Genomic DNA, 15,660 nt, shown 5'->3' on the forward strand with positions numbered 1-15,660 from the left:
AACGTTGCTGGGAAGTTGCAGGAAGCCGGGTTCACAAGTGACTCTGCCTCCTCCCATAGGGGCTACAGGTCTCAGAGTGGGCGACTTTCCCACTGAAAGAGAGTTGTCTGTCTGACTCTAGCCTAGTTATAAAGATCTGTTTTATCTCTAACTGTCTTTGTAAAATGCTGAGCAAAAATATATGTCAGTTTATATAACATTGTTCTAAAGGTGAGCAGCAGTGCATTATACAAGTTATCCTTCTTATATAACAGTATGGTAAAGCGCCAGTACTGTAGGTTTGACCCTACTAGTAAATGTACTGATAAAATATAACTTTCTCGTCAAATTTTTGTATTTTGTAACAACAAACACAAACCTTAACCAACACACACATATTGATTGAATTAATACACCCAATGCATAAGTGTTGGAAGATGTGCCATTGCAGTACAGTACCACAAGGGGGAAGCAAACCCCAAGTGCAAGGATTTAGTTCATTCTGTATGCTACCAGCCAAGCAACATTTTTAGGTTTAACTTTTCATGTGATCTAACAACACGCAAGTGTATTTTTTACTTTCAAATGATTTGAAGAGTCCGCATTGCTTAGCTTGAAAGATTCACAGTACAAGAACAGCAGTAATAAAGAAAAACATCTATTTATTATCACTAGCTATGGTGTCCCTCAGAAGCATTATTGTTGCTCCTAAATAAACTTTTAATATGATATGATATATCTTTTTTTTTTATTATTATTTACCTTTTGTTTAGCAGCTCTCCATTTTTGAGCAGCTATCTGGTTGCTAGGGTCCAATTTACCCTAGCAAGCAGACAGTGGAGAGGCTTGAGGTTGAATAGGAGAGGGCCTGAATAGAAGGATAACTAATAAGTGAAAAAAAATAATAAAAATAATTCTTTTGGCTGCGGGGGTCAGCAACTCCTATTTGAAAGCAGAAAAAAGGCAAATAATTAAAAAAAACTGATCAATGAAGACTAATGGAAATGTTGCTAAGAATATGCTTTTTATAACATACTTAAAGTTAGCTAGCCATTACTAGCATGTGAGGGCCATTGGCCCAAATTCTTTGTGGGTCTGTTGGCTGTACCAGCCTATAAAGTCATTCACACACAATAAGTGTGACACCTGCAAACCAAGCTTAGATTTTCCAGTCTCATGGATGGTTGGTTAATTGCTGGCATTGAAGTATTTTAGCTGCAGCTGTAGGGAACCACTGCCATATGCTTTAATACACTTTCATGGGAAAGTCTCTCTTTTGGCCCTTGCATTAGTTTAATAACCATTCAAAAGAAGTTATGGGGGGGTCTTACATCAGTAAGAAAAGAAAAGTAGAGGAAGCATAAGCAATCCTGCCGATTGGCCCATGGGTCCAAAATGTACAACTGGCCATAGATATGGATGGCCATATTCTATTGTTCATTGGTTTGGAAGCACCAATCAGAACTGAAGGAAGAGAAAATGAGCCGCTGCTAATGCACCATGCACCTCCCAACAAAGGGCATAAGCTGCTGCAATCTTTAGTTTGGGAAGATCAGCTGTAATCCTGCAGGATCATATGATGTTCTGTACAAACTGATCCAAGAGCTGACATTCATGACCAGGCAAAGCATGTCCATAAAACTGCCAGACCATATTGAGCATGTATTATCAGCTTAATCCTCAAAAGCTGGGCACACTTAGAGCGGGCGATGGCCCAAATGCCAAATACTCTATATATACTCTAGTATCTCTACAAGGCAGATCTGACTCCTGCCACTATAGCTTCCAGCATGAGATACTGTACAACTCCCTGCATCCCCCCCAGTCTTCATGTTGTCAGGGAATGTAAAGGGTTAGTTTAAGAACAGATGGGAAGCCAAAGGTTGCAGATTTCCTCAGTCTTCATTTTCTGCAAAGAATTAAGAAACACTAGAAGGAGAACGAATGCTACCTCTGCTGGGTTCCTTAACTTACCACTGCTTGCCTAACCTTGCCTTTGATTACTGCCTGCCCCAACATTTGCTTTTGATTTTGGAGTGCAACTAAAATCAGTCCTCCCTGACCCCCACTGGTCTCTGTACCTCTAATCAAACAAATATATTTCCTGTCTGCTGCCCTGCCCAAACCAGAAGAACATGCAAGCTCCAGGGGTGCTGCCTCAACCTGCATGCAGATGGTGTAGCACCCAGCATAGCTCGGGCCATACAAGTCCATGAGAGTGCCTTTCTGGCCAGGAGCCAGCAGATCAAATGATGGTCAACACAGACTAAGCCAGATTAAATTACCCCATAAATTACCACAGTTAGCCAGTTGCAGACAGCAACACTTCCTACTAGTGACAGATTAGAAGGCCATAGAATATTCACTATTACTCCTTCCTAAAAGCTCCTTAAGAGGATGTAAAAGTAAAATATTTATTACAGGGTTTATCAGTACCCATTATCATGGCTTATTCTGCTTCCTAAAACTATCAAACAATATGAATTTCAGCCTTATTAAATCCAGAGGATTTATGTACTGTTACACACGCGCTATGTGCAGCTTGAGAGGGCAGCGCTCGTGACCCTATTATCCTGTTGGCAACAACTTGTCTGTAACTGAAGTCAAATAAAACCATCTGACTTGACATTCCCTCAGCTGTTCAGCATCCCATAGGAATCCCTCCTCGCTCCCTCCCAACACTAATTATCACACACACCATATCCAGCCATTTTCAGCACTCAATTTCCCCTTTGTGTGTATCTCCTTAATTTCCAAAGTATAAATGCCTGCTTTGTTCACATACTGCAGACAGCAAATTCTTAGCACATTACTCAGAATTCATCTGCTCACACCCCCAGTGTCCAGTGCGGAATAACCTTACACCAGGCACAATAAACGGAACAGTGTAGATAAGAGAATAAGGAATGAAAATAAAAACTGTGTTTGTGTAGGTGACAGGAATTAGCAGGCAGAAAGGCAAAAAGGATCACGAAGCAGGATACATACTACACAATATTAGTGTTGAGCATTCTCCTCAAATCTACTGTATAGTCCTTATTGGGAAGCTGTCCAACTCTAGCCTCCATGGAGATCTATGGACTTGTTTGGTTTAGGGCCCCTGTTTGAGGCCCAGCATTTGGTCAAGGTTCCCTCTTGGTTCACATAGGGTTACATTCTTTGATTAGCCATTTAGTCAAAACTCAAAGTATTTCTAGAGCAAAAGTGGTCACCCCATACCTAATTCTAAATGATCTTTAAGCTGGGTCTATCTAAGAGAGTCAACAGGCCTTGTGTGCCACAGCACATTCTCTGGTACAAAAATATATTCATCAGCGTTTCCAAACTGAGGACCCAAAGCCGTGGTCTGCAAACCATGAAATCCCATGAAAGAACCATGAAAGTACCCCTTAAAAAATACCCCATGTCTCTTAGCCCTAAACTAACTTGCTCCCATTGCCTTACCTCCAAATAATCACAGTTTAAAGGGCAGGAGTTTTTAAATCAAGCTCCTGATTTGAACAACCATGCCCAGTTGCACCCAGTCAGTTTATCCTAAGTTTAAAATATCCCCAGAATTGCTAGACCCAGAGAAGTTATTTCCCCAATAATGTCCTGGTGGCTATAAATCTATGTATCCCTATCAAAAAGCTATAACATAAACTGTTTAAAGCATTAAACTGAATTATAATTCCATATATCCTACAAATGGATAATGGGAGGTGCTTAATTGTGCTGTTCTATATTGAATAGCAAGAAAGGACACCCAAATCAGGCCAAATAGTCTTTCTTCTGGTATAAACTGCACCCAGTAACATTAGTATTTATTGTAGTTTTGGGAATCTTTTAGACATTTTAGCCAAATCCCCAAATTAAAAGACAGGAATAATATATTCTATTACAAACTCATTACCTGATATCTGTCTGGATCAGCGCCACCTGCTTGAGCAACAAAGAGCCCAGAGCCATCTTCTAGTTCCATCTCATCAGGTGATCTCTCGAAGCGCACCCTTTCCAGCTCATCACAATCCATAAACAGCACAACTTCTTCTTCCTCCACACTGATTGCAAAGCGAGACCAACGATTCACCAGTGATGGGACATTGAAGGTGGCAGCTACATAGGAATCCTGTGAGCCAGGCTCTGTATAGTAGAAGATGATGTCTTGCTTCCCATCCTTGACTTCAGAAAGCTTCACCCCGATATACACAATAGACTGAGAGGCATCTGTGATGGCAAAGAGGATGCCGGCCTTGTCTGTGGTTGGCTGGACATGGAAGAGGAGAGAGAAGTCCCTATACATAGGGTTGGGCAGATGGTATTGGGCCACCTGGCCTGTATTGGCTTCTTTACCAAATACATAGGCGGGAGTCTTGTCGGGCCCAAAGACCTTGGTGATCTGTTCAGGTACAGGTTCTCCAATCAACTGCAAGAGGCCAACTTCTGGGTTGAAGTTGTCTGTTAAATAAGCAAAGTAGAAAACAATTCTTAGCAAATGTTTGCACATAAAAAGCTGTATACAAATATAATACAATATATATACGCCTAATACTTGTGTAAAGGGAAAATATACCATGTGGCGGCCAATCCTTCTCCTTATATGGTATATATAGGTATATGCCGTCATATTATGGCCTTCTCTAGAGGCAGCAATGGCAATGGTGCCGGCAATGACAACAACGTGCTGTCTATTGCAAATAGAGCATAACCTTGAAGCCTATGGCTCACATGGTGAGTTTCCAATACTTTGATATGGGAACCAGTAACAGAACATTTTACCACCACCGTTCTTCACAAGAGCACAGTGTCAGTCAAAGGGGAACTTGTAGCCACAGAATTATTAATTCGTTTTCCCTAATGATCCTTTCATCAATTCTAAATTTGCAGCAACGAAAACTACAAAATAAAAGCATTTAATTAAAATGCTTCTTTTCCCAGTGAGATGATCCCGCGTTTCCCTGCCTCCCTGGAGACTTGCTACTTTACAGGATCTTCATGGGAAAATCCTCAAGCAAGAAGAACAGCTGAAATTGTCATGGTCCTTAAAGTGAAATGTGATGACCACGTAGAAAGAATCTCTCATTTGTACAGTACAGATGGGTTATGTTGGCAGTGACAGCGCCATTTCACATGGAATCACAGCAATCTCCCGCCAATTTTACACTCAGTAGTCAATGCGGAAACTCAGTGAAACTGTGATCTGGTGCAGGAAAGAATGTTTTAATCTGGCAGCAATTTTTGGGGATCTCAGTTGTTTAAAGGGAAAGTAGGACCCAAGTGCAAAATGCAAGTTACTACTAAGTGATGATGCCTCTTTGAGGCTAATACCACTTACCACTGCATAAAATTGCCAAAAAGTACCCCACATAATATGCTGTTTAGCGGTTAAAAGGAAACTGAAGCCCCAGAATGCTTGCTTATAATCTCTACTGTAGTTTAGGCAGAACCCTGGAAGGTTATTTTTGACCATACAAGGAACCTCTGTGTATAGAATGTGTCAAAGCCTGGCTTGATTGGGGTCCTGCAGCCCGTGCTGTACAAGTAAGTGATATAAGCAAACTTACCTTGGTGTTTTAGTTCAATTTTTTTGTAAATATAATTTTCAAAATATGAATTTACATATATTTACAATATGGCAACTGAAGCCGCCATATTGCTTTCCTTGTGGTAACAGTCTGACTGGCAGCTTTAAAATATCTCCTCTAGTGGCTGTTGCTAGAATTACATATGCATCGATTAAAGGGTGAAAGCACAATTTCTTTGCATTTTACCCCAGTGCAAATCTAACCTTAGGCAGTTGGTCACCCTGCAAAAATGTTTTTCTGGGCCCCCTGCAGGTGACCTAAAATCACTGGTCATCCATCATGTTGCATATGTTGCAGATCACCCGTGACCTACCCTGGGGGGCCCCTGTATAGAGGAAGCAGACTCAACCCCCTGTGGCTGAGGGGTCTGCTTTCTCTATAGCCCCACCTATGGGGCACAGCCACGCCCCATGCCCTTGAGGGCCACTGAACATTGGTATACCTCCCAGCACCTGCTGCCCCCCTCCGGAGTGCTCATCTCTGCATATCCACAATGGAGCACAAAGTGTTGCACCTCTCATTGGAGAGATGGCAAATGGCACCCCACTAGCTTGCACAAGGCAGGAACACTGAGTAATGTAAGCAGTCAGACCGAGGGGTGCACCCTGCCCCTGCACCCCACAAGGGGCCTCTGCCACCCGTCTGACCCCTCCCCTGGCTCAGGGGAGTATCTGGCTGGGTTCGGGTTAGCGCCCACCAGGGCAGCCCAGTCCGACCCTGAATGTAAGGTGCTAGGGAGCCCTGTAATTACTGCCTGCTTATGGTAGAAGCTAATTACATGGCTCCCTTGCATCTGGCAGTGCAGGCTACTGTCCCACACACAGCCGCCAGCTGAGGTTTTGTCTAATGGAACTATAAGAGTGTAAGTGGTAATTGCACTGACTAAGGCAGAACAAATAAACCGTTGAACTTTTAACAGAAATAAATATGAAACCTGAAACTCTAATATGACAGCAAATTAAAGCACTATATAAAATAAATAAAATCTAAAAGGGAAGGAATTATGTAACCACACAAGGGAAAATGTAAGATAAATGTAAGATAAACATTAGGGTATATAAATGGTATGAAGGGTTTGTTGTTTTTTTTAATGAACTATGTTCATGGTGATATCCCAGCTGGCTAGGAACCAGTTTCCCCTACACTGTTTATATGTTGCAGTACTTGCGGTGCTTCCCAGTATTAATGGGTACCATTGAATGAGAATTCAAAGCTTGGGGCGGAGGAGCAGCAATTCCACATTCCGTGGGCTCCATTCTTTTGTGGTTAACCAGGGATCATCCTTTGAGAGCATAAATCAGCACATCCCCAATGTGTCGGATCTCTGTATTGGCTCAGTGTTTATATGGCTGCATCTGCAATAAAGCTTTCTGTTCCGTTTAGGGCAGCGGCAGAGTACAGATGGCTTCCGAAGGCCTCTCTAATGCTTTCTGATTTATTTGCTGAAAGGACAGAACTGCTGTTGATGAATACATGTAGCAACATATGATTTACATTCTGTATTCAGAGAACACCCCCTATCTTGCTTTGGATGCGTGACTGGTTCTCACAATTCCCATTGTAGCATGCAGATTAAGTGATTTCAGACTACAATGCTGTTCTGTGAGATAGTGGCTGTATAGGAATCTTTAGATGCCAGCCGTGTCAGAAATGTATACCCACGGGGGAACATCCTGCACATAACCGACAGTATCTGGAACTGAACTAATTGCTAACCAACAGCTGTTCTGGCCAGGAAGACAAAGCTTCTCGGTGAGGAAACAAGTGTTTGCAGCTGGACGGAGTATATCACATCATAACAGATGCACAGGGATCATTCGAAGAGAAGAACATTATTGGGGCACTACCAGCCGAATACCAGAGCAGTCTGTAGGGTTACAGTGTGCCAATAGCAATCCCACGCCCCAATCTGCATCAGATATTAATAAAATGGGGTGAGGATGGGGGGCTTAACCCCCAGTAGGACAGATTGTTCATCTTATTTATAAGGCACTAGCTTACCTTAAAATCAACTTTTATTACGGCACATTATTATTTATTCTAAGACAATTTGCACTTTTGTGCCTTTTGAACTATTTATGTTATGTTTTACAGCTGTCAGTGCTAACTGCTAAGTATGGGCTAAGGTTTCATTACCCTTGGTACCCGGCAGTTTGAATGAAATATAAATAGGTGAGATAGATAACCCAATAATTTAAATAGGAATAACAATAAAGTGGAATCCTCTTGGTTTTCAAGCCACACTGCGTTTTCAGCAAAATTTATCAGAATGACCCCATGTAAAATTTCTAAAATTAATATAAAAACGATTTTTATCTTGAGTCATATGAGTTGGTCAGGCCTATCAGAGGAACCATAAACAGGAAAATAAGCTGAGGACTGAATGGGCTGAATCAGCTGCTACAAATCTGCCCGTGTATGCCCACCTGTAGCCATATACAACCAATCACAGTGAAAACTTCTATATTTTGCTCTAGTATAGTGGTTCTCAACCTGTGGGTCGAATAACCCATTCACAGGGGTCGCCAAAGACCATCGGTAACACATATTTCCGAAGGTCTTAGGAACCGAGACACCGCTCCTCTATGGTTGGGGGTCACCACAACATGAGGAACTGTATTAAAGGGTCACGGCATTAGGAAGGTTGAGAACCACTGCTCTAGTAAATCTTTAGTAAATCAAGCAGATTTAAAAATGCCATTCAGGGTGAGGACAGCATTGGTTTGTTGATGTGGTCCTCACCCAGATGGCCTGCATTCCCATAGTTGCTCAAGGGCAAAACAATCGAATGAGAGTTATATTGCCCCGTCACTGTGGGCATATCAAAGAAGGATCAACTCAGGTGGCAATCCTGGCAAACAAGCAAATCTTTCAATATATAGCCACCTTTAGATCATATATGTAAAAAAAAAGCCAATAGAAGCTAGACAATGCGGGGATGTCTGTAGGCATTACACAGTTATACTACAGTAATGGAAGGTTCACTATAATCTTGGGGCTATTTCACTTCAGTTTTATGTCACGCGATAGACCACAAATGGACAACAGGAAACTGATGGTTCCTCAGGGACTAATTCAGTAGTGTTTGCCCCCAAGCATATCAACTTGTTCATGAATATGCCTGGGGGAAAAGACTACGGAATAGAGTTTACTTCCAGTTATTCTGTGTTATGGCTGACTTTGTGGCTATCCCAGGCTGCTATCAGCAGTCAGTTCCCACAATGTGGGTGGGGTGAAAGATTTTATTTTTGGTGGCTCATTTGGAAAATACCACATATAGCGGCGACGCCGCCTTGCTACCCATCTTGACAATGGGACAGAGCCAAGTTATGCAGTGACAGCAAAATTACAATTTATTTGACATATTCTGTCATTTACAGATATGAATATTGGTGTTTCCCTCCTGGCTTGATATGAGTTTTAAACATGCAATTGTGAATGTATTGCTTCTTAAAAGGATAGTGGTCAGGCAATAATAAACTGAAATGATTATTATACAAATGACAAATATACAAAGTATATTGTGTTAGTTGGAACTCTACGACACCCATGTGATATAGACTTTAATTCAGATGTATGAATAAACTGAACACCAGCCTGTTCCTGGGCGCTTACAAAATTCCACAGGATCAGGTCATGAACAGTTGTCATAGAGAACAAACAGAGAGAAACTGAGAACAACACTCAAGAGCCAAAGAGAAGATAACAAACTGTGGCCAAGGGAAAAAAGCAGAACAACTCTCTATAACCAAAAAGGAAAGGAGAGTGGTGAGAAGCAAACACAAAGCAGATAGTGGAGGAAAGACAGGACATGTACATGAACAAGTTAAGGTGGCCATACACGCACCGATATTATCGTACGAAACCTCGTTTCGTACGATAATCGGTGCGTGTATGGCATGTCAGCGAGCCGACCGATATCGCAGGAAGCTGCTGAAATCGGTCGGCTCGCCGATCGGCCAAGTTAGAAAATTTTGATCGGGCGCCATAGAAGGCGCCTGACCAAAATTCTCCCTTCAGAGCTGAATCGGCAGAAGGAGGTAGAAATCCTATTGTTTCTACCTCCTTACCTGCCGATTCAGCCCTGAATGGTGTGTGGCGGATCTGACGATGTTTCGTGCGACCGACGGTCGTACGAAACATCGTGAGATCGCCACGTGTATGGCCAGCTTAAGTTGTAGAAGAAAATGAGTTTGGCAGAGCATGGCAGAAATTCAGAAGAGTATATGAGAAGAGTCACAAAGGTGAGATCAAGTGAGATACTACAGTGTCCTTGGAAGACACTAGAAGAGACAAAAGCGAATGCAGAGATAAAAACTCCAGGAATTTGTTTGGGCTGGCAGGATCTATGTTAGAAGATGGTTTGTAGACCATCATGGCTGTGAAGACATATTAAATAATTAAATAATAGTATAGCATTAAAAACAATACAGATCTGCTGGCTAGTGATGTAGAATCAGGAGACAAAAACGAAAACGGCTTCAATCAGCACACCGAACGGCCAAGGTATCTAAAACATTAGCTTTTATTCATTTCCTTTTAAAATGCCAGGCATTTTAAAAGGAAATGAATAAAAGCTAATGTTTTAGATACCTTGGCCGTTCGGTGTGTTGATTGAAGCCGTTTTCGTTTTTGGACTACTTTTTGCTCCCCAGGCTACGGGTTCGGGGCTTGAAGCACCCGGGCCATGCACCGACTTTGGTGAGATTTACTTTATGATTTGCTGTATTCTACCTTGGTGATATCTGGGTTGGTGGAGGGCCCGGGGTTTATACACCCGGGCCAATAGATTATCTAGGTACATTTACCGCTAGCATACAGCTTAACATTTCTAATATAACCACCGCCGTTCACTTTATTGTACTTTACTTCATTAGTTTGATTTATATTATTTGGCCGTGAGGCACTATATCTTTTTGGGTTTAATAGAATCAGGAGACAGCAGAGTCTATGCAAAAATATGTACATGGAGGGGCTTCTCCTCCACCCATCTAATGTTTCCACCCTTCCTCACGTCACGTGATATTTAGGATCCAGAGGCCAGGTACATGGATTTGGTCGAATCCGAATCCTGAACCAAATCCTGGATTTGGTGAAAACATAGAAAAGAAATCTTAATATATACAAAAACACATGGTTTTCTCTATAGTTATCAGTTACTGTTGATAAATGTTGGTTACAGCCATCTGCAGGCTGCAGTCAGTCACTCCTGAAAGAAAATTCTAGTCTGTCAGACCTCCCATCCATGTGTGTGGGCAGCACCAGCAAGCCCATAAATGAAGGAGCCAACCCACTCCCACTTCCTTTGCTATCCATTTGTAGAGCACAAGAAACATTTTTAATTAGAATTCACAAATATTAACCAGAAACACGACTACATTCTCTTTTATATGGGAATCGTATATAAAAACTATTTCTATCCTTTCCTACAGAAACAGAAGAAGCCAATCACAATTCTGAGCCTGGCTTTCTAGTCACAGCGGTAACTTAAAAAATCCTCAGCTGCATAAGCAACACAGGAACGCGCTATTTGAACAAATCAACAAAGTTTTGGCAGATATTATATGTACACATGGGGATTATTCAAGTTCAAAGGCCAGTTAATGACCCTGCACCCTGGGCTATTGAATAAACTGGCAACAGAAAACAAGATGAGATGCTTATAGAAACATAGGGCTGCTTTCCAGGAAGGCGGCTGAGCACAATGGGAGAACAAGATAGGACAGGACCCTCACTGCTCATTTGTACAAGAAAATATGTACTTAATTGCAAGAATGTATTAAAGACATAACTAGACATCACTCTACAATTCCCCTTTATTATTATTTTCATGGTGTCACCGCTTATAGAGAAGCATAGCATTTGTAATTGCACTTATATAGTACCAGATTCACTGGTAAAAGGGCAAAGTGGTATATTCAAGATTATATGTATATTTCTATATGCAAAGCAAATTATCAGCAGATCAGTCTCTCTAACCCCTTCCTGTATTAGCAGACCATAATTATATATGGGGTCACATATTTCCACCCTTGCCTTGGGTAGTGAAGCTTCTTGTCCAGGCTCTGACTAGTATCCATGAAAAACAGGAGGTGCCAATGACTCAACTTACATTCACTCAACACCTCAACATACATTCATCTTTACTTCTCTGTCATTTTCATAAAACCACCACAAAGGTGAGCAGTTCCCCCTCATAGACACCCAAGCAACTATCAGACTTGTCCATGAACTCAGCATTCTAGAATTTCTCTGGAATAATTCCAAATCCCCAGTCAGACCAAGCCAAGCATTATCTGAGTTGCATTCTAGACACTTGCTAGACAGATAAGACATGTGATTGGAGTGCACTGCTTTCCATCATTTTGAGGGATCAGGAAACTAGGTTGTATATAGAGATATTATCTGTAGATTTATATACATGCAAGTCTATCTTTTTTGCATTTGGATCTGGTTTGTAAGCAAGATAGGTAGAATAGAAAAATAATAAAAACAATTGTTGCCTGAAATGTTTCATTCATATAAAACAACCTGCAATTAAAAATAAAAGCAGAAGAGAAAGCTTGGATTTGGAATGCTGGACTCTATGCTCTGTGTCAGTCACACATTACCCCACTTGATGGGCAAAAGTGAGCATTAGTATCACAGGATTAAAGGGAAGAGGCTGGGGAAAGTAATGGAAACATCACAGGATGGTGCTAGGATACAGGCTGAACAAAGCAAGCTGGAGTCTGTAGATCCTGAGATGTCTAGTGATGCTGTCCTCAAGACTTTGGCCAATAGATATCACTGAACACTCAAAGAAAAGACTGAGTGAATCTAAACACCTTTAATAGTTTCCTGTTAAATGACAATCTAGTCTTCAGTTATGGATATGAAAACAGCACCACAATGGGCGAGAGGAATTTCATTGAAAGGGAAGGCTATGCATGCATTCTGATATTTCTTCTCTTGTCACCAGAGGCTACTGTTTCACTGAAGTTTATGGCAGAGAATTAACCGGTTGTTTTGATGAGAAGCAGAATGGCAGCTTTCACTTACATTGATATAAAAGTAAGCAGACATATAGAGCACCCTCTGCTTAATAACCTGAATATGTATAGAAAAATAATGTAGGCCCTACTTTTATATATTGGTTATTTTTTTCCTTTAAATAGTGCAGCACTTTCAGAGATAATTTGTGATTCAAATCAGTCCCTGCCCCAGTGGAGCTTACAAACTACCTGTAGAATTCACACAGCACACATAATAGCATGGCAGAATTTCTAAGCAATCAGACACTTCCAGCCTTAGAAATATATTACCATTTTTTTTTTTACTATCATTTGAATAAGACTGGGGCCACACAAAACACTTTCTTTCCCGTGTCTCCTACAGCATTGCCCAAATGGGTCACCAGAGTCACTCAGCACTGCTGCCTGCAGTGTTTTTACTGTCACTTTTAGGTATGGTGTGTCTAGATGTACAACATCAACCAGTGGCCGGGGTTTTATACCAGTCTCACTGAATACCAGCTTCTCCCTGGCTCTAAGGTGCAGCCAATCACTGACAACTTTCCTGCAGCGTCATATTTGAATTCATGGGGGTTTGCCTATCCTGACAGCCCCAAACACCGGAAGTGACCTTCCAAGTATCTAGCTCCTAACCAAATCTGGCTCTATCAAATGGGACAACACTGGGGGACCTAGTCACTAATGTCTCCCTATCCTAATATTAGTGCCTACCTATCTATGTATCAAGGCTATAGCACAATCACATTCTTCTGTTTAGGTAGGATCATGACTTTGGTGGATCTGGGATCTGCACCTAGTTTATAACTAGGCATGGTAAGGAATGATCAGTGATATTTCTTGGCACAGGGGAGGGAGTTAGTTCCCATAACACCAGAGGGCAATCATGCTGCCTATGGCACATGGGAAGAAATATCACAAGAGAGCAGAGATGACTTTTATCTCTCTAAATGCATGCTATATGTAGTATGCTTATCATAAGCTATTATGGAATGCAAGCTGCAACTGGCTCTTGGTATTCTAATCGACAAGTTCTAAATTTACTCCAAGCTTTCCATACCAACCAATCATAAACCAGTAAGTACTACCTGTTTGGTACTAGGCCTGGTGCAAGCTTTGTACAGGTACAGCCTTATGGCTTGCAATGTATGGCATACACAGACACACAATTGACTTTGAATATCTCACTATTTCACACAACTGCCATAATCAAAACAATTTACTACTGAGCCAGTGACTCATGGTGCACAGGTAGGAGTGTAAAAGCATAGGTAACTAACCAAGTAGAGGTTGAGGGTCCAGAATTATAGAGGGCCCAGTGGTGGTTCTAACGGATGTGCACAATAAATATATGTGCTAATGGCAGTTTATAAACCACACTCAACCCAGCTTGTCCAAAGTTGCAAACAACTCGCACTGGAATGAAACCAACTCCTATTGCTTATTGTTGTGCCAACGGTGGCACTTCTCAAGACATTTTAAAATTACCTTGTGCAGGGGGCTAAAAATATGAATTCTCTAGTTGCTAACAATGACTCCCATTATCCTCAGTCAGTAGCCTTCCTGCCTGCTAAGGATTATGGGAGTTCTCTGCTGGGGAGTGCACCCATTGTGCTTCAGACTTGCTGAAACCCTGACAATTTTTTTCTCAAACAGTTAAAGAGCCACAGGTGCTTTCTGCTTGACTTAGTGCACCCAGAAAATGAATGTTTCTGCAAACAGTTACCAGCATTGTTTCTGCTAGGAATATGCTATTAAATAGCGCAGATATAAATTCTCTCTGCCTGCAGGTTCTAACAAGCAGCAGGAAACAAAGCCTGGCACTAGATCACTAGCCTACACACAGGCAGATAACCAGAGCCTGCCAATTTTTAGCAGCTGTTAAGCTCTTAAAGGGGAAACTATCCACAAACCATAACACATTGACTTTAGTCATACCTTTACACGCATGATTAAATCCTGACTTTGCATTTTAATGTCTCCTGCCACCCACCCTCCCGATACAAGTAGCGGAGACTGCAAAAGGCTTGTGTCTTGTCTGAACTAACTGCGCAGGGTGTTGCAGTTGCAATGCTACACCTCACAAAGAATGGGAATATAGAGAGTATGTGAGTCTGAGCAGGCATGTACATTCACGTTTTATTAGTTCAAACATATGTTTACCTTTGTATTTATATTCTGACGACTGACTGGCTGTTAGTACTTACCTGTCAGCTCCGAAGAAGCGGAAACTTGTGTCTTAGGACCTGCATAAAAATGAATATAAAGACAAGAAACCCCAGAATTCTTCCCAGGAAGAGAGTCACATGACACTGGGAGATGTGATCCCTCCAGAAGATTCCAGCAGGCATCCTGCAGCACCTCACAAAACTGACGGCATGGCACCAGCGGAGGTGCCACAGTGCCAGCATTACAACTTGGTGCCAGAAGCAAGCAGAAAAACGATTCCAGGTAGCGGTGGCACTGAGATTTAAACAGCCCCTCCCAATCATGCAAAGCTGCCTGAATTTCCAGCACAGTACTATGGTTCAGATAATTGGGGAGCAGAAAGGAGTCAATTCCTAATCTTTTGCAGAATGAGAGGCTGGTAGGGGTAGGCAAGCAGCGAGAATTTGATGGAGTCAATCTGGGCAAGATAAAAGCAGTCCTGGAGCTATTATGGCTAAAAGATGGAATGGGAGATTTAGTGCTGGTTAGTAAATCAGTTTCAGATGGATGGGGATGTCCCGTTAGACTAGTGACATAATTGTTAGGTGCAGAAACACCATGAAGAGTGGCAGCTATCCCAGAATGTTTCAGGAGCTCAGGGCTCTTATAAACCTGATTGGTGGTGTAAGTGCTCTGTTTGCCTATGTTATTCCCATTCAACTGGGATGAATTTAACACATCATGGGATAGGCCACTGGAAAGAGAGGTTACTTGTGGAATGGAAATGCGCATGCTGCCCGTGTGATCCGTGAGCAAGGTTTGTGCATCCGCTGTGCCAGGAATTAGGGCTGCTCCTTCTAATCCCACCAGGCTGCTTGGGGATACTGCTTCTACATTCTCAGTGCTGACTCCTGACTCGCTAAGAGGTGCAGCAACCACAGAATCCGCTGGAAAAGAGG

At 41.9% G+C, this 15,660-nt stretch overlaps 1 protein-coding gene across 5 annotated transcripts in view; it reads right to left on the minus strand.

The window, feature by feature from the left end:
- Positions 1-15,660, minus strand: part of col18a1 (collagen type XVIII alpha 1) — a 103,046-nt gene that overhangs the window by 28,358 nt on the left and 59,028 nt on the right. For 4 of the 5 annotated variants that reach the window (XM_012970907.3, XM_012970906.3, XM_012970904.3 and 1 more), the window contains one exon: positions 3,872-4,416. In XM_012970907.3, coding sequence (XP_012826361.2) covers positions 3,872-4,416 — 545 coding nt within the window. Of the gene's footprint in view, positions 1-3,871; positions 4,417-14,760 lie in introns of all 5 variants that reach the window. The other variant, XM_012970905.2, reaches the window with a different exon arrangement.

Source organism: Xenopus tropicalis, chromosome 9 (assembly GCF_000004195.4).
Source record: "Xenopus tropicalis strain Nigerian chromosome 9, UCB_Xtro_10.0, whole genome shotgun sequence".
In the NCBI taxonomy this organism is placed as follows: Eukaryota; Metazoa; Chordata; class Amphibia; order Anura; family Pipidae; genus Xenopus; species Xenopus tropicalis.